Raw genomic sequence first — 23,770 nt, 5'->3', positions numbered from 1 at the left:
TATCCGCTCCCACTTCCGCTGCGATCGCCTAGACGATGAGTAATGGAAGTTGTCCTCCTACACTCCCTCCCCTAAGTCTTGTAGGACACGTGACAGGTCCCAGAAGACGACGGGGCCATTCAGGAAGCGCAGCGCTACTCGTGAATGTGCAGTGGGCACCAAGCTATGAAGCCGCAAGCTGTCACAGCCAGGTGCCCACACTGAAGATGCCAGAGCCTAATATAAAGGGAGCAACGCAGGATCGTGGGACAGGTAAGTTGCTGTTTTTTAAAAGTCAGCAGCTACAGTTTTTGTAGCTGCTGGCTTTTATTTTTTTACAGAGTGAGTGGATCTCTGGGAAACTGTGCTTGCACTGTAAGGGTTAATTGCTCATTTACGTCTAATAAACATAAAAAAGAAGATCCACTTACCCATTCCTCCTCACTGCTAGACCAGTCCCTGCAACATCTTCTCTCTCATGCTCTAGAGGTCTGATGTTGTCAAGACCAATAAAGGGTCAATAACTCTGAATTAGGTGTGATGACTCCAAGGGACAGTTAACCGCCAGAGGTTTGGAGAGAATGTATGATCAAGTAAGTTAAAGTTCTTTTACTCTTCCCTAGACTAATCAAAAAAAGTTGGGAAGGATTTTTGGGAAGTAGTTGGATTTTGTAACTTAATGTATAATAAGCACTTGTGCAATCATTATGTGACCTCTTTATGCTTTCTTGTTTTGCCTGCCATTTTAAACTTGAAGTATGTCCAAGATCAGGCATTACAAGGAGTCAGATATTGTTTTTTTTTTAGATTGTACACATTTGCATTAAATGCATCTTTTACCTAATAAAATTAGGGTCCATCTTTAAGGGTGTAGATCAATGTAACACTTGAACTAGATGAAGTCTGAAAATTCATTATAAGGGCAAAAGTATTTGAAAACCCCTCCAAATTGAGTTCAGGTATTAGTAAAGAGGATTTTAAATAGAAAAGCATACAAAGACATTTTAAAGACCTGTGTGCCTATAGTATTGTAACAGTTTGTGTAAGGCCTCTCTTTTGTTTGAGCATGACTGTGCCCCTGTTCAGCAGGTCCATAAAGAAATGGCTTGATGAATTTATGGTTGAGCAACTGAAGTGGCCTTTACAGGACCCTGGCCTTGAACACCTTTAAGGTGATTTGGGCTTTCACATCAGCATGTGACTAGATATGTGCTCTTTTGGCTGAATAGGTGCAGATTCCCATAGGCCTCACGATCTTGTGGAGTGCCCTGCTTGAAGGGTAGAATCTATTGTAGCCTCAAAATGTGGAGGGAGGGGGGTGATGCCTCCATATTAAGGCTCATAGTTTTGCAGTGGGGGCTCCATCATGCTCATATAGGCAATACTCAATCAACAATAAAAGCTCTTAAAAAAATTATAACCTCTATTGTTGTGGACTTGTTGGGGAGATTTCCCCTCATATCCTTTAAAGTGAACAGAACAGGAAGTGGGTGAAATCTCCCCAGTATGAATAACATGGCAATAAATACCAAACAAAGATATGAATGCATCTCTTCTCTACCCAACTAAAAAATGGCTGGCATTAGATAAATCCTAGGGCACATTGAAAAATAACTTTATAAGTGGGCATTAGAGAGACATTTTTAGCATCTACCAAGCCCTGTCCCTCTAGACACCAGGTAGGAAAGGGTGTACTAAGCCACATTTCTACATTTGTTGGCCATTTCACTACAGCATGATGATCTGAACATCGACTGCATAAATTAGAACATGCTAGCTATTCAAATTGGTGACTTACCTTATAGAGAATAATATACACTTTGGTCAAAATGTTGTCCTTAGGAACATGAATTGTATGCATTTATATGCATATACTGTAGCCTTAAATAGCAGCATTGACTTTAACATAAAAGTGAACTATGTGAGGATAAAAAACATAGGTATACCTATATAATATTAGCCCAGGTACAATACGCATTTTTGTTTCTGAGCTCCTTTTTTAAATTCCTCATAGCTCCTGAGGGCAAGTATAACCATGCATTCTAAATAATGCATAAGTGTAACAATTACAGGTATTTATTATCTCTCAAACAGAACACAATCAGGAGAATTCACAGACTGTCCAAGGTACTCTTTAGAATTCTGAAGTGCCTCTTCATGACAAATGACAAATTAATTTATCTTTTATAAACAGATACATGACTCTGCGGCATGCACCACATGCAGAGGAACACTGAGACTAGAATGGTAGAAACCCCATCTTCAGTGCAGCTCAGCTTCTTCCTTTCAATGCATCCAAGGCAGCACAGTACAAAGGTATTTTTAAGCTGGCATGGATTCACAGACACTAGTTCCCCATCAGGTCCTCTCCTATTGTGATTGAAAGCAGGCAGTGGACAGGTTTGTATTCAACAGATAGCCTGCTATGGGCTGTATAACCCACCAATTGTTTGCTGTCAATCACAAGGAGAGAGTGTACCTGATGGGCAACTAGTGTCTCAGCTTCCCCATCAGGCTCCATCAGGCTCCATCCACTGTCAGTATCACTAGTTGTTAGAAAGCTGTCAGCCGTGAAGCAATGATAACAACTGATACATAGTTTGTAAAAGTGGTACTAGTGGTGAACTACCTGAATCTGTCACACGTGTTAATAAGGCTACCAAAACTGGTGGCAGGGATTTCTGAGCCTGACACAGGCCATTTTAAAAGGCCATACCACCAAGATTTTAGAGCTTTGTTGATTTCCCCTAAATGTTCCTCCTGATAACATATTCATCTTCTATTCTTTTGAGAAAGCCACCACCACCACCACTGTGGCCCATTCAGTGTCAGCTTCAACATCAAGGTCAAAGATGCCACTCAAGGGTATTGCATTCTGATACTTGAGTATTATCTTTTATACACTTGGCTGTACATTCACATCAAACACAGATCTGCTCCCTTTTGCTACCACCACCTTGAGACCTACCAGAGCAGGGGCCTGTGTTGGTGGCCAAGTACATTCATCCAGTAGTTGAGATCAGTTTGAGATATTTCTAAGATTATTTAGAATTCACTGACAAGTACCTCTTACCTACAGTTGATCTCTTTCAGACCCACAATTTACCCACTTCTAAGTTCTATCAACCTGCTTCTGAATTCCCATTGGCTTGACAGCTCAGATCCCCTGGTGCCTTCCATCCTGTGAGCAGCCAGTGTCCAAATTCAGTTTCATACACAGTAGTCCTCCAGCTGCCACTGGTACTGAACTTGTGGGAACATTATAAAAATAATGAATGGTAGCAGAGAATTCTTCCTACTGATATTCAGATGTCATCATTCTCCCAGTAAGCTCCTCTCAGGCAGATCTTTATTTTTAAATTATACTGGTAACGCATATTGAGGGAGCTTTACTAAAGATGCTGCACTCAGAATCTGGTGTAGCCAATCAGCTTCTAATTTCAGCTTGTTCAATTAAGCTTTGACAACAAAACCTGAAGGCTAATTGGTTTCTATGCAGAGTCGCACCAGATTTTGCACTCTCCAGCTTTAATAAATAACCTCCAGTGTGACATATCAGTAATTTATTAATGCAGACTTGTACATTTTTCAGATCCACATTAACATGGTCATTGCGAATTGATTCAAATGTTTTGCTTTTACTCCCAGAAGACAGAGTTTTCAGGAAAATAAACATCCACTTGTACTTTACCAGGTTCACTTATATCCTGCTAACATCAGAGATGCGTGATAAGCCTTTTCACACACTGCTTCTAACTGAACTATTTACACTTCTTCCAGAAGATCTACCAGTCACTGTTTTGACAATGTGCTAGAACAACAGTTTGTTCAGTTATCATAAAACATTACTGGACTGTCAAACAACATTACAATAAGGAAGACGATAGACTGTGAAAAATAGTTTTGGATCAAAATAGATGTACACGCTAAAAGGATGACATTAAAGTAGACCTTTCATGAAAAACCTGTCTGGAGGAAGCATTGAGGCATTTTGACAGTACCTGTGCCTCCCACAGGTGTCAAAAGCTGGGACTGAGAAAGGTTTCAAAGATTTTTTTTTCACTGGGATTTTTAGGCTATATGTATTTAGTGGGGGGGGGGGGGGGTTGTGTGTAAAGTTGACTTTTCAATGTTATGCTAAGCTTGCTAAAAGTTTGCTGTATCAAAACAGTGACAATGATCACCTGCATTTAGACAACATTGTTTTGTCTGTTTTGTCATGGGTTAAAGTGATTGTAAAGGATCAAAGTTAAGTTTTAAAAAATAACAAACATGTCATATTTTCCAGTTCTGTGCAATGGTTGTGCACAGAGCATTTCCAATTCTCCTCTTCACGAGTCCCTTGCCAGAGCACTTGTCTCCTCCCACGCCAAGTGCCAAGCTATTGGGGCACTTGAGCAGGCTTGTTCCTGAGCTGGCTGTGTGTGTCCATAAGACCTAAAGAGCATGGCTCAGCCTACCCCATCCACCTCGCTCCCTACTCACTGGCTGTGTCTCTAATCCAATAAGGAGGGAAAGAGCACGCACCGCCCTACCCGCACTGCCATTGGTGGCTATAGCTGTCAGTCACTGGGTCCTGGCTGGAGATTCCCCGCCAGCACCTGGCGATCACTGAAGAACACTGACAGAGGAGAGGTCTGTATGTAAACAATACAGATCTCTCCCCTATTAGCTAAAGCATGCTGCTTTGTTTTGCTCTGCATAGAGCACTACAAAGCAGCATGTTTACATAGTAAAGCACACACAGCACACATAGTAAAACAGCACACAGTTAACCCTTTGATCACTCCAGATGTTAACCACTTCCTGCCCAGTGTCATTAGTACAGTGTCAGTGCTATTTTTTAGCACTGATCACTGTATTAGTGTCACTGGGGATGTCAGTGTCAGTTAGTGTCAGAATACCCGCCGCAGTTCCACTATAAGTTGCTGATTGCCGCAATTACTAGTATAAAAATAAAAATATAAAAATTCCAGTATATATACCACCATTTGTAGATGCTATAACTTTCACGTAAACCAATTAATTTTCATGTATATTTTTTTTATTTAGAAAAGAAAAGTAGCAGAATACATTTTGGCCAAATTTATGACGAAATTTGATCTTTAAAATTTTTTACAGGATGTTTTATAGGAAAAAGTCAAAAATATTGTTTTTTTTCAAAATTGTCTTTTTTGTTTATAGCACAAGAGGTAAACGCAGAGGTGATCAAATACCACTAAAATAAAGCTCTATTTGTGGGGAAAAAGGTACATACATTTCATTTGGGTGCAGTGTTGCATGACCGCGCAATTGTCAGTTAAAGTAACGCAGCCCCGTATCACAAAAAATGGCCTGGTCAGGAAGGGGAGTAAATCCTCTTTAGGGCAAGTGGTTAAGGTAAAATACCTTCAGCCTTTAGAACAACTTCAAGGGCCAGCTTGCTCCAATCAACATGTGCTTCCTGGTGTGCATTGTGCTGCAACTGGAGGAATGAACTCTCCCTCTCATAAAAAATGGTTAGCACATTGGCAAGTGGTGGGTGACAGCATGTGAACATTTCAAAGTAATGAAGAAAGGATATGTACATTGATTTATTGCAAACAGTATGCAGCATTTCTATCAGCAGTGGGGAGGAAAGGCTTTAGCCCTGGTTCACACTGATGCGGTGTGGAATCCGCAGCATTTTCAGTACAAATTCTGCACTGTATCACAATTGCACCCCGTTCATAAGAACCGATGCGAGTGTGTATGTTAAGTTAAACACACCCCAACATAGGTCCGCAAAACACAGTACAACGTGCAGAATCAGATTGCATAGGTGTGAATACCTATACGATATGATTCTAGTGCGGACCAAAAAAGAGTCCTGCACATTTTTGGTGAGGGTGCGGTGCGAATAGAGCCATACAAAAATGTATGGCTCTAATCGCACCTCATACAAATCACATGTGATTTGTACAGGAATGCGGTGCAGTTCCTGCACGAATCGCATGGGATTTACCGCACTGCTGTAGTGTGAACCTAGACTAAAACTTTGTTTATTTTCGTAGCCACTTCTATCTAAAAAAAAAAAAACACCTAAATTAATTTTATGCACAGCTCTATGGTCTGTGGTGTAACGTGTTGTTGTGTGCTGCATTGCATGGTGTCAAAGAAGCCCTAAAAGCCCTAAAAGCAACTGGAATCGACCAAACGTAGAAATTCTGTTAGTTTGACAACCCACCCACCCCTCCAGGAAAAAATGTTGGCCTAAATTTTTACAGACAGTCTATTCATTTGATGTTTTATAATAGAAAGGGGAACTGTTTTTTTTTCAAAATTGTTTTTTATTAGTAAAGAAAAATAAAAGGTTATTTATTATTATTTACTACCAAAAATAGTTCCATCCAGTGGCTTTTACAAGGAATATGGACCTGATTGGGAATTAGTTTCTCAGCCCACTGTCACTGTTGAATCCCACATCATTGGTTGCTAAGATGCTGACAACCTGCACCTTAGCAACCAATGATAGGTGAGGGGGGAAGGGGTGCACACAAACATGATCTCGTTACTACACAGTGACTACACTGTGAGCTCTTTGGGCTTTTTTGTAAGCCAACCTAGAGTTGGTTATAATTATCCCAAGTTTCCTTATCTACAAACTGGCACTAAATCTTTCTCAATTTGTTGTAGCAACATGTTGTGAAAGTGGCACATATAAAAACTACTTGAATCTGTTCTGTTGATCAGAACTGTTAACAGAACTGTTTTGATGTGTTCATGACTTTCAGGACTTTCTAATGCACCAATAGTATCAAAAAAGTCTGGCAAATGCTTTATTTAATTGCCCTGTTTAAGGTTATGCTGGGCTGGTCCAAGCACTGGCATCTGTTGTAAATTCATTGAACTCCTTACTTATATAAATCACTCGCAGCCCAAGCGAAGTTTTCATAGTATTCTGGGCAGTGGTGTATTTATGTTTTGTGCTGCCCTAGGCAACACAAAATTTGGTGCCCCCTGCAGAGAGAGCCTGACATTGACCAAGAACACCCCCGCCTCCCACTACCACTGCCCCCCATACACAAGCCACCATCCCCCGTGGCACGAGAGACACTCACCTTCACAGCTCTGGACATCCCCGGGAACGAGAGTCGGGCTGTGCATACACCGTCATAAAAACCACAGTCTCTCTCGGATCCCACCAGGTCCCCATGCCACGTGTGTTCCTTCTTCCATCCCTTCTTCCAATGGGCAGTGCTGCCCCTCCTGAAAAATGCTGCCCTAGGCAAATGCCTTGTTTGCCTTGTGGTAAATACACCCCTGATTCTGGGGGGGGGGGGGTTATGGCTCTTTGGCTCTATGTTTTTGCATTTCTGAATGTCTGCTATTTGCTCCTTCAGTTTAATCCTTGACTCATCCATTGACTGCAGTTCTGCTTCTGTCTTTGTACCTTACCTGATAGTTGTTCTAAAAAGTTGGCTTGTTTCCTGATTCTGCAACTCATTTTATCTAATTATGCATAACCTTACCTTACTACTCAGCTCAACTGCCAACACCTAGCGTTCTTCACCAGTGGGTACATTTAGAAGGCACAACCTTGGAGTGCAATGCATCAAATCCATCCTCGCCTGCAGGGGTTTTACAGTCACAGTAGAGGGTCACCTAACCAAGCCCCATGTTTCCTTGCTGTGACATCTACAACCACTTTAGCTATAATTTCAAATTATTGGTCATCTTTTCCCTATGACAATTTTCTGTAACAATTACATATCACAAGCATTCTAACAAGAAAAAAAAAAGAATATGACATAACTAAGTACATTTAAACTATTAAGGTATAACTTCGGCTAACTTCCAAGTATTCTCTGTGGACTGATTAAATCACATCTGAAACTTTAATGTAAAACGGAATATGTTGTAATACAGTAATGCTGCTGTATAATTCTTTCCTTATATATACACGGCTTGTTTTCATCTTTTTTTCATCTCGTTTTGGAAGATTGCCTAAAGAACCACAGTAACTTTTTGTTTGAAATTAAAATTGTAAAATTCCTTTGAGGCAACATACTTCAATTCAATAAAAATGTTATTGACCTTTTCTTTAATATGTGTTTCTCCTCTTTTTTATTTTTTTTATATTTTGATTTCCTGCTGTCTACTTGTGAGGTAACATGTCTTATCCTCTAGGGCAAGACATTCAGATATACTGTATGTCATTCTACGCTTTACAGAGAGTTTTATACTTATTAAATGACAGATATATTCATGATATATTAATGTTGCATTGTATTAAACAGGAAACTAAGTCAGTTCACAAATTAATCAAAGCTGTCATAATAAAATCATGCAATTACCTGTTAATAGACTATATCCATAGAATAGCTTTCAGAGAGTGATTGAATTTTTTCACATATTTATTAATGTATGAGGTCGACTGACTATGAATAGGTTATTAGAGACTTCAGTTCTAGGCACTAACCACAAACAAAGATACTAAAAAAAGAGTTTTATTTATCTATCCAATCCTATTTTGTGAATACAGCATTGGTGCTGTTTTAGCTATTTAATCACTGCTGCTTGCACTACTGCTGCCTACCTGAATTAGAATTCAGACAGGAGATGGATGGCACTACCTTCTATTTAAGACAGAATTCTCGCTGTAATTAAAGCACATTTCATTTGGAGAGGGAGGTGGGGTCTACCGGGAGAATCAACGATTGTGGATATCCAGCTGCCGCTTGAAATCTACATCTAGGGTTTAGGCTTCCTGAACACAACACATCACCTGCTGACATTTTCTGTGTGTACTGAGCCATGTAATGACCTTCACAGTGTTGGAAAAGTTACACTAAAATTGGACAGATAAATATTTTACACACAACCTACCTCTTATTACTCCACTCAAAACACAATAAATTCCTTTGGGTGAATGTAAATGTTGAGGATGACTATCCTAAAAAAAGCTCCTTATGTCTTTTTCACACCCTCAACTAATGAAAAAATAGTTGTACACATCTTTTGGAGGGCATCTTGTCTCACTTTATGCTTCTCTGGTCTGCCCATAGGCAGGCAATGTTTACAGGCTCTTTGTTATTGGTGATCTGAGTGCTCTTGTGTATTCAAAGATACCTTCTATTGGAGGGCAACATGTTTCTGTATCAGACATTTATGGAGTCTTACTGCATGGTTGCCAACGAACTATTGAATGTTATCTTGGAGTGTCAAGAAAAGCAAGTGTTTAGCTAGTTATGGATGCTTGCTCGTTGGATGGAGAACTACAACAGGCGGGTCAAGGATGTGTGTGTGGGAGTGCTTGAGAGGGCCTTTAAATATAGTGTGGACCATGTGTTTGGTCTCTCTCTCTCTTTCTGCTCTGACGTGGGACCAGCTAAAACATACTCAGCTTTGAGGACAAACTTACGTAACATATCGTTACTATTATTCCTATATATTTTGTAATATTGGCTTAGATTTCTATGTTAGTTTTACTTCCTTTGTAAATAAATAAATAAGACTTTGCTTCTTTGAGCATTGTGTTTGTTATTATCGCTAATATTGCAGTGTGTGTTACGTCCTTCAATATTGTCAAAGCTTAAAGAGTTACTAATTAATTATAGGAACCGACAAATAGTAAATAATTGTATAATAAATAAGGGGATCCAAGAAACAAACCCCTATTATTTATTTCACCTTCCATAAGAATAAAACTTCAGCCTGACTCCCTGCTCTGTGTATATAGGAGCACAGTGGGTCATACTTAGGTTTATAAAAATATTTACTTTCAAAAAGTCTGTATTTTCACAGGATTGCTACATAAGTAGTCTTCTTTTTCTATGACCTAGATAGTTGTCATCCCCTGGGGATAGTGCTGCATTTACCGTAATGGCACTGCATAGGGCAGCAAGAAAGGCAGCACCAAGCCACAATATTTAAAAATGTTGACAATGGTTTGCATTTTGTTGGCTAATGTTGGGTCCAAAGGCTTTTTATGATTTAAAAGACAAAAAAAATATTTCTCATTTTTTGGTGGTCTCTAAAGTTATAAAGAATCTCTGTATATAAAGAAGGCAGCCTGTTGACTCCAATAGCAAATTATCAACACAAAAGAACTGAATGTAGGTAGGTATCATGCTGTTTTAGGCATACCATTATTCAGTTGTGATTGAGCACATTATGACATTTGCATGTGGGCCTGCCTAGGTGTCTATAACTCAACTTTCCACCTTTATAACCAGTTATTATAATTTCTTAAGATATATATTCAGAAGGTATACTTATAACAACAAATACTAAAGAAGTATGTAGGCTGCCATCCCTTCTAAAAAGGCAAGTTCTACAGTTGTTATGCTGATTCAGTGGCTTTGGTAGTTTGGATCAAAGACCTGGAATAGGTATGCAGATCAGGAGTTGCAACTTCACTCTGACATAAATCTACTTATTTTGGTTCCTAATTTCTAAAAGAATTGAAGTCTGATACAGCCAGAAAACGTTTAAAAAGGAGGTCAGAAGAATTGCTGGGTGTACAGCACTCCGTAGACTTGTGACCTATCGTGGACAGTGGCAAATCTGGAGCCAGCAGTTTTCTATGAATACTGCTTCAATTTGAAAGAGAGGGAGAGGTTTTTGGAGAAGGAAAGAATAAGAAAAAAGATCTGATGAGAAAACAGCAGGCACTGGCATCCCAACTGATACGTTCAGGAAACTGGCAACAAGTTTGCAATGAATAAATCAATTGTCTATGGTGACACTGAGTCATTTTGATAACTAGTGTAAAATAATGAGAATATGGAAAGTCAGCATGAAGTTTCATGCACAAGGCCACTTCATTAATGAAGTGTACACACATAACTGAAAATCAAGCCTTGCAATGTATATAAAAGTATAACCTACCTACTTAGTACATTAGTTTATCATCTGGGCATTGCTGTACTGCACCACTTCACAACACCCCTTAACCAGCTAATCTGATGGTCTAGAACATGTCTGCTTGAGATGTCGGAACACCCACTGCAGGTTCCTTGCTGTCTCTCATATTCAAAATGCCTTATGCAAACAAAATGTCAGGCCTACAAGCTGAGGCTGATATACATAAGCTGCAGAGAATCTTCATTTAATAATTTAAGTGAACATTCCCTTTAATTATCCATTCATGTGAAAAGCAGATTCCTGTTTATTCATTTCATTTGTGCGACTGGGTATTCATTGTAAACACACTACACTTAAATAAGTGAAGATTCTCAACTCATATAGTAAATCAGCCTCATTGTATTCACCTGTTATTTGGAATTTATCTTTAAAATGAGAATAAGCAATATTCACTTTTCACTGGGGTGCCATACTATATTTTGAACAGGGAGCCATATATCCTAAGGCTATTCCCGTTAGCAAACATAATCTATGGCAAGATCTCTACAGCTATAATTATGTTACATAATTTATCACATTTTAGCTTTCACAAAGTGACAACTACAATTCACAAAATGTTTCCTAGTTGTCATTATGAATCACCAGTGTCATTAATTTTACAGTACAGGATTTATTTATTCAAATGAAATCTAACTTGGATCCAGCTTCAGAAACTTGTACTCTATATCTGGCATTAAATTGCAATTAAATGGAAATGCATCCTTCTGTTTGGATTATACACTTATTTGTTTATTTGCTGTTCCTGTTATCCAGATAAACCCTCATAAAACCAACTCATTTTTATATTCTACTTTGTCTATTTAATTTTTTCCTGTGTGTATGTATTGCATGGTTTAGGTCTACTACATATAGTGTTATATAAAGTACAGTGGCTTTATAGAACATCCATTCATTCACTCAGAAAGATGACAAGGCTACTGAATAAGTAATGTGCTTTGGTGGCAATGGAATATAATTTCCCAATAATACCCATGGAACTTACGGTTTTATGCAAATACTCAGTTATCGGTGTAATCAATCTAAAAATTATAGCTCTAAACAGAAAGTTAGCTCAAACTTTTTTCACATATGCTTCAGAGCTGCATGTTCTGTTTTAGCAGCTCACGGTGTTTGTTCTCATCGGTGATATTAAATTCCCAACACCACACACAGGATATTAAATTCTCTTCACCTTCACTGTTTTTTCCATTTATTTTTCTATAATTCCATAAGCCAGCCCACTGACAGCGAGTGCTATAAATCTCTTAGATAATGAAGTCATTACCTCTTGCAGGATTCTCTTCATTTTGAGCAGTAATGTCTTTACAGATGTACAGTCTTGCATCATCAATCTGAAAGGCAATGATTCCAAGCCGTTGATGTCTTCCTGTGCAAAGGGCCATTCCACAGATGGGCTGGTGGGCACTTGGCAGACACGAGGGCACTTAGTATCCTCTTGATCGCTTTCTCTTGGCAAATGTAGATAGAGATTTCTAGAAAAGATAATTGTTATATTTCATTTTGTGATACCTATCAACGTATATTAATGTACAGTATATGATTTTAAAAACAGTTTAATAAATATTATATTTCTGTTTATATGATACCACACAGTATTTTCAGTTATTTTAAAATATGTTTTATTAACCAATTATACTGCTTTTTTTAAAAAATTTTGGCTTATGCTTCCATTAGTCATTTTCCCATGCCACGACAAGGCAACAATTTCCTCTGCCTTTTTAATCCAGAAGGGTGATACTGGCAGATTACAAAAACTGATTACATTAATCACTATTCCATCACAAGGTGCATGGCAAACAAAAAAAGCTAAACTTAGAAGGTTAGCTGAGGAAGAAAGTCAGATATCCCATGATTTTTGGACACCTCCAAGTAATCCAAGTTAGTACAATTTGTGATTTACTTACAAATAACATTTAAGGCTATGAACTTTCTCACTAAAAATAAAACTCCTAGAAAATAATGCCTTATAGTGTCAGTTCTTCTTTGACTGTTATGAGCCAAAAGTAAACACTTTGAGATATAACCCCCCCAAAAAAAGAAAACAGTTTAGAGGCTGGGTTCACATTTTATAGCCCCTTTGCAGACAAGGGCCGCAATAGTTTGCAATACACTGCACCATTTGTAAAAAAAAATATTTTAACTACAAATGTCTAAGTCTCTTCCCTCACCCATGAAACCTGGCCATACTCCCAATGTTTGCATTCCTATGTCCTAGCTTATATCCAGGACACAGCAACCATTGGGTGCTTGCCCTAAATATTTCAGGAGTGAGTGTGCTTTCTGATTCAAAAGCTGCACAGGAGCAGTCCCATTGTAGCAAAGACTCTGCAGTCACACATTCCCACCATGATTCTCACACTGCTATAGCCTCTTTACATCTCATGCTCTGGGCTACAACCAAATGGTTACCAAACCTTCTTCTTCATCACTTTATCATCATCACTTTAGTTGCCCTCAAAAAAAGACAGCTCCACCGACATATATTTTGTAGCCCATGTCCTGGAAATAAATCAGAGCATAACAAATTAAACTTTGGGAGTATTTTGTTCAAGCTTCTTGGGTGACAGAAAAGGACTACATGTATGGTATTTGCAATAAATATTAAACTACTGGAGCCCCTTGTCTGCATGGGTTGGTTTGTGAAAAAGATTAACTTAGCTTTTAAGTGTATCATTCTAGAATTTCAGTATGTACTAGATTAACCCCTTGATGCCGACGTCACACAAATATGTGGCCTCATAGAACTGTGTTTTTTTCCGTGGGGCTGCATATTTGCGTCCCGGGTCCCGTTCTAATGATCGGGACCCGGGACGCCAGATTCTGGGTCACATGATTGCTGTGATAGCCTCTGATTGGCTATCAATGTGATCAGTCACTGTATAGCCCACCCTCTTGTGGTTTTTTTTTCTCTATGAATGGAGGAGAGAGATACATTGTACCTCTCTACCTCCTTGCATAGAGAAAAAAATGTTTGTTAAAAAAAAAAAAAGATAAATAAATATTAAAAAATAAAAAAAAAATACCTAGATCAAGGTTTGATCTAGTTCAGTGCCAGGGTTAGTGTTTGGGTCAAGGTCAAAAGGTCATGGTCAAAGGTCAGGATTTTTTTTTTTAATTGGTATCAGTATCAGTTAGTGTCAGTGTGTTTTAGGAAACAAAAAAAACAAAAAACAAAATGTGCACTATTGTTTCTGGGCTGTACTACGGGTACAAACAACAAATAACATACACATATATGGTACCGCTGTGATCGTCAAGAGCTGGAAAATTTATTTTGGGTTGTTCTATGGTGGTAGGTTATGGTAGTAACAAGAAACACACAGCTAAAAAAATTGTTTTTTTTTACTATTTTGGGCCAGTTTTCCTTTGATAATAAAAAACAAATCATGAGCTATCCATTACCATTTACCACCAACTGAAAGTCCAATTTGTCCTGAAAAAAACAATGTATAATTCACCTGGATATACAAAGTATTTGTGATGATATGTACGGTTTTACTAACACATGTCAAAATTGCAAAATTGTGCTTAGGCATTAAGATTAATTTTACCCTTAGGTGTGAAGGGATTAAGGACCCATTTATATCATATGCCTTGGTCTCCTTTGGTCAATGCAACCCCAACACAAAAACAACCAAACTACTGCTATTAATTGGTACAGTTCACACCAACACTGCATTGAGGTGAGTTGGCCAAAAATGGAACATGTTGCATTTAAGCATAGCAAAATGCAACAGAACGAACTGTAATGCCCATTTAAGGGTAAAACAATTTTTGATCTCCACTTATATAAAAAAGAAAGCTGTACATCAACACAATATGTTAAAAAAGCATGTCAATTAACATGTAACACGTGTTGCATATCCAGCCTATTTATCAAAAATCAGTTAATAAGCAGGAATAGTGGCAATGTCCACTCGGCATTCTTTATCCTAAGCAACCTAGCCAAAGGGAAAGTAGACTTGGTGAATGAGAAAAAACTCATTCTAGTCTGTATCATGACAATCTAGGATTTATGGTTGCCACTCAAGTTTGTTTTTTTATTCTGTTGGGCAACCTTGACCAGAACAAGTGCAGAGTGCACAGCTAAAATCATCCCCTCAAACCATGGATCTTAAGTATTCCTATAGTGCAGTGGTGGGCAACCTTTTTTTTCAACTGAGCCAAATCTCGCCAAAACCATGATTGAAATTTATTTTGAGAGCCACATTTTTAAAACTGAAAATACATCTCCCATATAGTAATTCATCCTCCATAGTAATTCATCCCCCATAGTGTAATTCATCCCCCATAGTAATTCATCCCCCATATAGTAATTCATCCCCCATCGTAATTCATCCCCCATAGTAATTCATCCCCCATATAGTAATTCATCCCCCATATAGTAATTCATCCCCCATATAATAATTCATCCCCCATAGTAATTCATCCCCCATATAGTAATTCATCCCCCATAGTAATTCATCCCCCATAGCAATTCATCCCCCGTATAGTATTTCTTCCCTCGTATAGTATTTCATCTCCCGTATAGTATTTCATCCCCCGTATAGTATTTCATCCCCCGTATAGTATTTCATCCCCCCATATAGTATTTCATCCCCCCATATAGTATTTCATCCCCCATATAGTAATTCAACCCCCATATAGTATTTCATCCCTCATATAGTATTTCATCCCTCATATAGTATTTCATCCCCCCATATAGTATTTCATCCCCCCATATAGTATTTCATCCCCCCATATAGTAATTCATCCCTCATATAGTATTTCATCCCTCATATAGTAATTCATCCCTCATATAGTAATTCATCCCTCATATAGTATTTCATCCCTCATATAGTATTTCATCCCCCCATATAGTATTTCATCCCTCATATAGTATTTCATCCCCCCATATAGTATTTCATCCCCCCATATAGTATTTCATCCCTCATATAGTATTTCATCCCCCCATATAGTAATTCATCCCTCATATAGTATTTCATCCCTCATATAGTATTTCATCCCCCCATATAGTATTTCATCCCCCCATATAGTATTTCATCCCTCATATAGTAATTCATCCCTCATATAGTAATTCATCCCTCATATAGTATTTCATCCCTCATATAGTATTTCATCCCCCCATATAGTATTTCATCCCTCATATAGTATTTCATCCCCCACAGTACTATCCCCCCCTTCTAGTAAGCCAAGTCCCCCGTGTCAATTCACTTACCTTTTGCGTTCCTCTCGCTGTCTTCCCGCGCCGTTCGGGTCTTCAGGGCGGACTGTGAGAGGAGCCTAGCTCCCCTCCCCTCACGTTCGGCACGCTGCCCCGCCTACACACATCCTGACAGCCACATCCGCGGGCCGGATTAAAAGGTCCGCGCGGACTTTTGGGGCTGCCAACCGAGAGGAGGCAGGGGAGCGGCCGACCGAGAGGAGGCAGGGGAGCGGCCGACCGAGAGGAGGGAGGGGAGCGGCCGACCGAGAGGAGGGAGGGGAGCGGCCGACCGAGAGGAGGGAGGGGAGCGGCCGACCGAGAGGAGGGAGGGGAGCGGGCGCCCGGCACACAGAAGAGCCGCATTAGAGTGGGTAAAGAGCCGCATGTGGCTCGCGAGCCGCGGCTTGCCGACCACTGCTATAGTGGAATGTTCAGAGAACGAAAAGTGACAGAGCAACTCAAGATACCCGAAAAAGCGCATTTAAAGCAGCCTATATAGCACTTTATATTTTGACTGTATTTGATTAAGGGACAGATGTTGCCCCCAATGAGTATGTGTTGAATGTGTGTGATGCCATATTGAGTCTAATCTTGAAACTCAGCATAGGCAACTACTGTGACACGCACTGTAGTTTAGCTGTCTCTTTCTGGCTGTTTTGTTGAATTCAATAGTGGTATATTTTGCATCCATTTATTTAGTAAGATATAATTGTATTTTTGAGTACTAAAAGGACCGTGCAGCACAAGCAACAAAATCCAACAAACTGAAGGAAATGGGGTTTTTTTTAGTGCCTGAAGGATATGTTCACCTTTCATAACATGTTACACCTACAGAATATTCAGGGTATAACATGCAACATGTTATGAAAGCACCAGCCCCTGCTCCCGCCAATCCCCGATTTGATCTCCCCCCCCCCCCCCGATAGCTTTTACATGTAAGAGGTCACTCTGTGAATGAGAAACTACAAATCTCGACAGCTTTAGCGGCCGTCAGCGTGTAATTCTCAATAAACTACTACAACACTGTGGAGTGCTGTGGTAGTTCACTGAATCTATCTGTCAGTATATCTGCTTGCCCATACATCTCGTACGGGCAAGCAGATATAGTGACAGATCTGCAGGAGACCTGCATGGTACCAGAGATCTGCTGATCATTGGTGCAATGTTTTCTAGGCTCCTGCAGCAAAAAATAATAATTGCACTTTTTTTTTACCTACAAAAAAATGTGCATTTATTCTTTTTTAACAAAATGTGAACTTATCCTTTAAATTTTAATCAAGCAGTATACTATGACTTCATTGCTATAAAAATAATAAACTATCAGTGAAGATTTAGGAAACATGCTTCATATGCATCACATAGTAACAGCAGATAGTATATCAATGTGAAAATAAAATTTACAGCCTCTCCCTGCCAAATCTATTAGTATGGATTATAATGGTTTTTGCCTGCATGTCACAAGGTGGCTGAAGCCTGTAATGAGACTTTGAGAGGGGTCATACCCATACCAGGCTGCTCTGATGATATTTCCACCTCTGGATAGCTTAGTAAATACACCATCTGGAGAGTAGTAAACTGTACTATCAAATGTCTACCTCTTTATCAAACTCCTTGCCCAGTGTGAGGCTATTGACAGGTGAATACAGTCATCCCGGTGTAAGGAGGAAGGGCTCCATGTGTATGTGGCTGTAGCAATTATGCTGCCTTAATAAAAGGAACACAGACTATTTTGCAGTCCATCATTTTTTAAGAGAAACTGTCAACAATGATGCAACAATAACATGTTTATACTGGCAATACAAGATTCTAAAGGCAATGCTGCAAATCATAGGCTTTTATTGGTATCCTGTGTCAACCAATAAATCATTTCCATAAAGCAGGATGTGGATTACAGGACAGAGGGAAGAAGAATATCACTGTGTTTTCTATGTTTCCAATCCAAGATTTGTTGATAGCCTTGGCAGAATGGTACACAGACTGTTGAGGTTTACGCACCATAAATTTGTCAGCCATTATTATGCGGAGTCAAGCAGAGAGTTTGGCTGTAGGTTTATATCAAAGGCTCCTACAGCAAGCAATTTACATAAATGTTATTGCAGCCTGACAGTGGGCCTTTTCTGAAAGTCTCAGTCGGAACTAATTTTTACTCTGTGAACAAGCAAGAAAAGACACGCAGGTCTGGCCATTATGGACCACAAGTGGGTCTGTGTGGTTCTACTAGGCAATTTTATGGAAGAAGCAGTTAATGCATATGGAAAAATAATATTTGTTAGCACCAGAAAGCTTCTATAAAAGAATATAATGTGATACCTGCTGATAATAAAACACATATTTGCATTGTGCTGATTTTATTTAAAAAATATACAAAGCAATTAGAGAGGATGGGCAAAAGGAGCAATCTACAACAGATCCGGTTTTTGTTGCCATTTTGTTTTATTTTGACAGCTTATCACAATATTCACATGTAGATGCATTACATGAATTTAGCATGATAAGACATGCGTTGTAAAACCCAGTGGCAAATAGTGCATATATTCATTACTTAAATAACTTGATTATAATAATAATATTATTCTGGAAGAGAATATAATCATAAAGACAATATGATCATAAAACATACCAATTCATATGTACACAATAATTATAAAATATGCAGCAAAGTAACTGAATCACTGAAAATGTATCTTTAGGTTTGGTTCGCAGAAATTAACTTTCAAAATAAAAGGGAGTTTAGCTTACGTAGTCATCCATGGAGAAATATGGTACATTGTTGTTATTTTCTAAAAATGCAATTTACATCCCAACTTCAATACCTAACCAATTGATCTACTTTAAATATGTTGAACTTTTTGTTGAAAGGGATTTTGTAAAGAAAAACACACAGATGTGTCAGTAGATTTTTTTTTTTTTAATTCTGCCAAATGCTACTTTCTAAAAGCCACAGTCATCTGTGTAACCGACTATTGCTTCTTGAAACATTTGTCCAAACCTAGATGGGGGAGATTGAGGGAACTAGGAATAAGGGTGACTCTTTACACAAAGTATTAGATATCCTCACTGGGAATTCAGCTAAAACTTTCTACATACAGCACACATGCTACCTTCTTCTGCTCTCTACTGCCCACACATGCAACCCCCTTCTAGTTATGTTGTCCCGAGGTCTTACTGGAAAAACAAAACATGACACAATGAGATATACCTCCAGAAAAATCTTCAAACATTATTGCCAGGTGAAAAATATTGTTGCGCCATTATAGTCACTTTATATGACATTTGCAGAAATGTGCAAGCAGTTTTTGGACAAAGCAAGTACTGAAAAAGCTTTTGTACACAGTTAATTCAAGAATACTAATCAACAGTACATCCTGAAGTTCTTTAAGTCTTCTGACCCTAAAAATTTGAGTCAGATGACTTCATCATTATATAATTCCTGGACTGACATGCTGGCTCAAAGATGTGTCAGTCACATATATCCTGGTGCCTGTACAGTTCTTTGCTGAGATTACCCATGTCTCACATAGATTTGCCTCATGCAGCCTCTTTTCTTTTGACCACCCACAAAGTTACAATTTTGCAGCTTGATCATTGTGGAAGAGCAGACAGAGGAAAAGCTTAAACCTGCCTGCAGCAGACTGATGATGTAATCTAAGCTAAGCAGTGGCGTTGCTATGAGGGTACGGACCACACCTGGTTGACACCCGCCAGAGGCGTGACACTTCTCAGGTGTCCCAGGGAAGGCCAGGATCCCTTGCTGGGATGAGCCACCATGTTTCCAGATTCCAACCCCCATTCATCCCTATAGAGGGAGCTGGAAAGATTGAGGCACCCATGAAGTAGGGGCAGGAGGTGGAGACTCAGGGTAAGAGTGTGTGTGGAAAGAATAGAATGAAGATTTCCACTGCTTGTGTGCTGAAGATCAGAGAGAAGACCAGAGAGAAAGAGAGAGAGAGACAGCAGGTCAGTGTGTGCTCTGTGCACTTCCAACTCTACCACCAGGGGAAGACATCCCCCTCTGACATTACCGAGACATGGGGCATTCCAAATCTCCTCTACTGCACCCCTTCATACTTACATGGTACATTCCATCCATCACCCCCCCACATATTGATATGGTACAATCCATCCATCACTCTGCTACATAGTGACATGGAAAAATCCATTTATAGCCCCCTACATACTGACATGGTATATTCCATCAACCACCCTTTCCACATACTGACATGGTACATTCTATCCATCACCCCCACATAAAAACATGGTACAATTCATTCATCATCCCCCCACATACTGACGTGGTATATTTCATCAACCCCCCCCCCAACATACTGACATGGTACATTCCAATTATCACCCCCCCCATACTAACTTGGTACATTCCATGGGGGGGAGTGACACCATGTTTACCACACTCATATGAGCAGTGACATCCATACACAGCCTACAACTGATGCTGAATGCAGACAGTGTATGAATGGGGCTTCTATGACATTCTGGACACCCAAACGTTGGCAACAGATAATTGCCCAGTTTGTATGCAGTCATAGCACAGAGTGTTGCCACATCAAGAGGCAGCATTTTCCTCCTCTGAACACAGCAATCTATGTGCTTCTTGCCATCTTTGTGACTGTAGCCTAACTAGAGTTCACTAGCTATTTTTTAATTATTACAGTTAGAGATTGTTTTATACATTATACTGTTGCTGTATACTATTAGATGCCAGAAATGTATTCATTCAAACTTGCAAAGTTATGGAATGCTCTAATATATAACAGAACTAAACTCTGCTGTGGGGGGTGGGCTGTTGCTACAATGTAAAAGTACAGCATCCTTAAACATTATAGCACACTGACCTCACGATGTGGTGCCCTCTAAAAATGAGAGGTCCAGGCTCCAGTTGCCACTTTGTCCACAGCCACTGCTTGTCTTCTAATGCTTCTGGGTCCAGTGATGCTTTTCTTCAGCAGATGTCAGGAATTAACTGGGACTGTACCCTGCACTGTGTATACAGTGTAAATAGAAACTGCCAGGAATCAAAAATGTTTTTTTTTCTATAAGAGAGACTTTGCATGTCTCTTCTGCCAACATCTCTACCTTTTAGCACGTAAAACTTTGCCTGATGGGTGGATTCAATGTCACTAGTTCATTAAAGCAGATGATCTTACTATAGAGTCATTTTCTTTCCATTTATAAAGAATAAAATGGCTATACAGTGCATGGGATAATACTGGAAGAAGTAGAATAGGACATCTTTAAAGATGTGATCAGAATCAGCAAAGAAACATCTCAATAGTTTAGTTTTATAGCAATCTAATAGGAAACAGTAGCTTTATGTCCTTGTATGATATTAAAGTACACCATAACGAGTGTGACTTCTGCTTCTGAAAATGTTAATTACAGCAGAGTAAGAAAGTGGTGAATACTAATCAGCTGATTTGCATACTTTAACACAACCTCATTATAGACAATAACAACTAATGTTTAGCACCAAATACTTTGTTTGCAATATTCAAGTGTTCCCTTTCTGTCCTAATCAATCTTGGGGCAATCTTACACTAACAAGAAAGGTCAAATAAGAACAAAGGTGTAATGGTTCTATAACAAGAAAAATAATTGAGATATTCTATGTCCCCTTAAATAAATGTGGTGATTTTCATATTTGTATTCAGTTTCATTAAAGTGACTCTCCGAAAGAGACTGACAGGGGCTGCAGTGCTGGATTGGACAGAAGCTAGGACACCAGAGTTGCCAAAGAGGTGAGTATAAGAGCTCACCTGTTGCAGGTATCTTCCTTTAGGATTTTTTTTTCAGCCTGACATGGTCACTTTGAATATTAAAAAGGCTCAAACATTTCATTTGATGCAATCAGGCACCTACAGCAATGTTGTTACTAAGTGGTTATATTTACTGGTAATTGTTACGTGCTAACTTTACTCTTTTCTAACTTTTCCCAATTATTAGAGAGAATGTAATTTGCTGGGTAGAGAAGGTCACTTTCCCGTTAAGTGATTTTTTCATTGTGTATTGGAGACATCCAGGTTTGCCACGTGATGTTTTTATGGCATTCCCCTGTCTTGGAGGGGACATGGGGCTGGAACCCCACTCCTTCATAAGATTTCCTATACAATGGTTCAAGACAAGTTTTTGCATTGAGAAGTTATCAATATAAGGTCCTCATCATGGAAAGAAATAAGTATGTATCTTGTAGACAGCACTGCTAACAGAGAATCTGTCCTATGGAAAGTGAAGATGGAAGTTGGGTCGGAAGTAAGATGATCAACAGCCATACAGAAGTAGATGCACTGATGATGTTCTGTGTAAGAAGTCATATTGGAGCAAAGAGGGAGTTGAGAGTTGATGATGACCATTAAAGCAATGGTCAGTGGTTGAAAGCCTGCCCATACCTGTAGGGGGATGGGGCTGAGTCTCAGATATCCCTGCTCTGGAACCCCATTAGATGCTGCCAGATGTAGCTTTAGACACTGGGGATTTGTGTAGCCTGGAAACTTGTGGCAGTGTCTTGGAAGATGTAACTGTGTATAAGTAAATAGTTATGAATTTTCCCCTTTGCTTCACATCCGACCCTTTGAGATTCACATGGACGTCTCCCACTATCCAGGAAAGGCCTTATAAAAACAAGTGCGCTTTACACTTTAGTAAATAATGCCCTAAGAGTAAAATAGCATATACATAAGTATTGCTAAAGCCCCTGAAAAATAAATCTTACAATGCTAAAGGCAAACAACTGTTTTTAGCCATTGTTAACATGATTTTGCACTGTCATTTCATATGACAAGGTGTGTGGTTAATTCTATTGTGACAAAGAATGATACCACGTTTCTGCATGTTTACATGATTACAAAGCAAGTGTACAGAAATGACAGGTAAAGGCAGGTAAAAATTATTTTCTAGCATCAAATGTACAGGGAAATAACAGATGCCAGCTATAATAACCGGGAATTAGGAAGACATCATCCATTACAATTGTTGCATAGCTTCAGGGATATTGAGCTGTAAAAACATTCTAGCTATTTAGAAAAGTCTGAACGCATCATATAGCTCTCTGTTAGAGATAAATCTTAGTAAGACTCATTTAAAAAAACTAGGGCAAAGAAAAGAGTGCTTCTGGTAGCAATCATATTTCAACTTTCATTCTTCCAGCACAGTTTTAAAATGGAAAGCTTTAATTTTTTGTGGATTGGTTGTTTTTGGCCAGTAAAAGATTCATAATCGTGTCCAAGTTGAAAGGACAATCTATCAAAAAGTGATATTATGTTGTATGCAGGGTCTGAAGGGCTAAGTCAGCTCCTGGCTTCTTATATGCAGGTATGCAGATCCAAGAACTCAAGTGCTGATATCTCATCAAGTCCAATGGCTATAACGTACTCAGGGTTATAGACTTTTCCCATGTGACAGCATTGCTGCTTTGTGATTATACAAAAACTAACACATGGAGTAATCCATGCACCTCCATATCTGGAAGTAGTTTTTTCTCAACTCCCAATGGCTGTTAGTAGAGGCAGAGGTGGGAAGCAATGCTGATTAGTGGAAAGCAATTTTTTTCAAAAAAAGTTTAATAAGTAGTAAAATGTCTCCCATTCAAAAGTTTTTTTATGAGAAAGTGTCGACTTAGATATTGTATAATGTTTCCCAGTTTTTTGTGTTGTGTTTTTTTACAAATGTAAGTAATTGCTGCTGAAA

General features: G+C 39.0%; 1 protein-coding gene across 1 annotated transcript in view; it reads right to left on the bottom strand.

Moving 5' to 3' along the window:
- Positions 1–23,770, bottom strand: part of CCSER1 (coiled-coil serine rich protein 1) — a 1,224,715-nt gene that overhangs the window by 434,807 nt on the left and 766,138 nt on the right. Inside the window, exon 6 of the mRNA XM_089663808.1 lies at positions 12,131–12,338. Within this exon, the coding sequence (XP_089519934.1) occupies positions 12,131–12,338 (208 nt within the window). The remainder of the gene's footprint in view (positions 1–12,130; positions 12,339–23,770) is intronic.

The sequence above is a fragment of the Staurois parvus genome, unplaced genomic scaffold (genome assembly GCF_062004578.1).
Source record: "Staurois parvus isolate SC_StPar_1 unplaced genomic scaffold, SC_StPar_1.0 ptg000044l, whole genome shotgun sequence".
NCBI classification, from domain to species: domain Eukaryota; kingdom Metazoa; phylum Chordata; class Amphibia; order Anura; family Ranidae; genus Staurois; species Staurois parvus.
The sequence above is the reverse complement of the archived record's forward strand: the minus strand, read 5'-3'. Positions and strand labels throughout refer to the sequence as shown.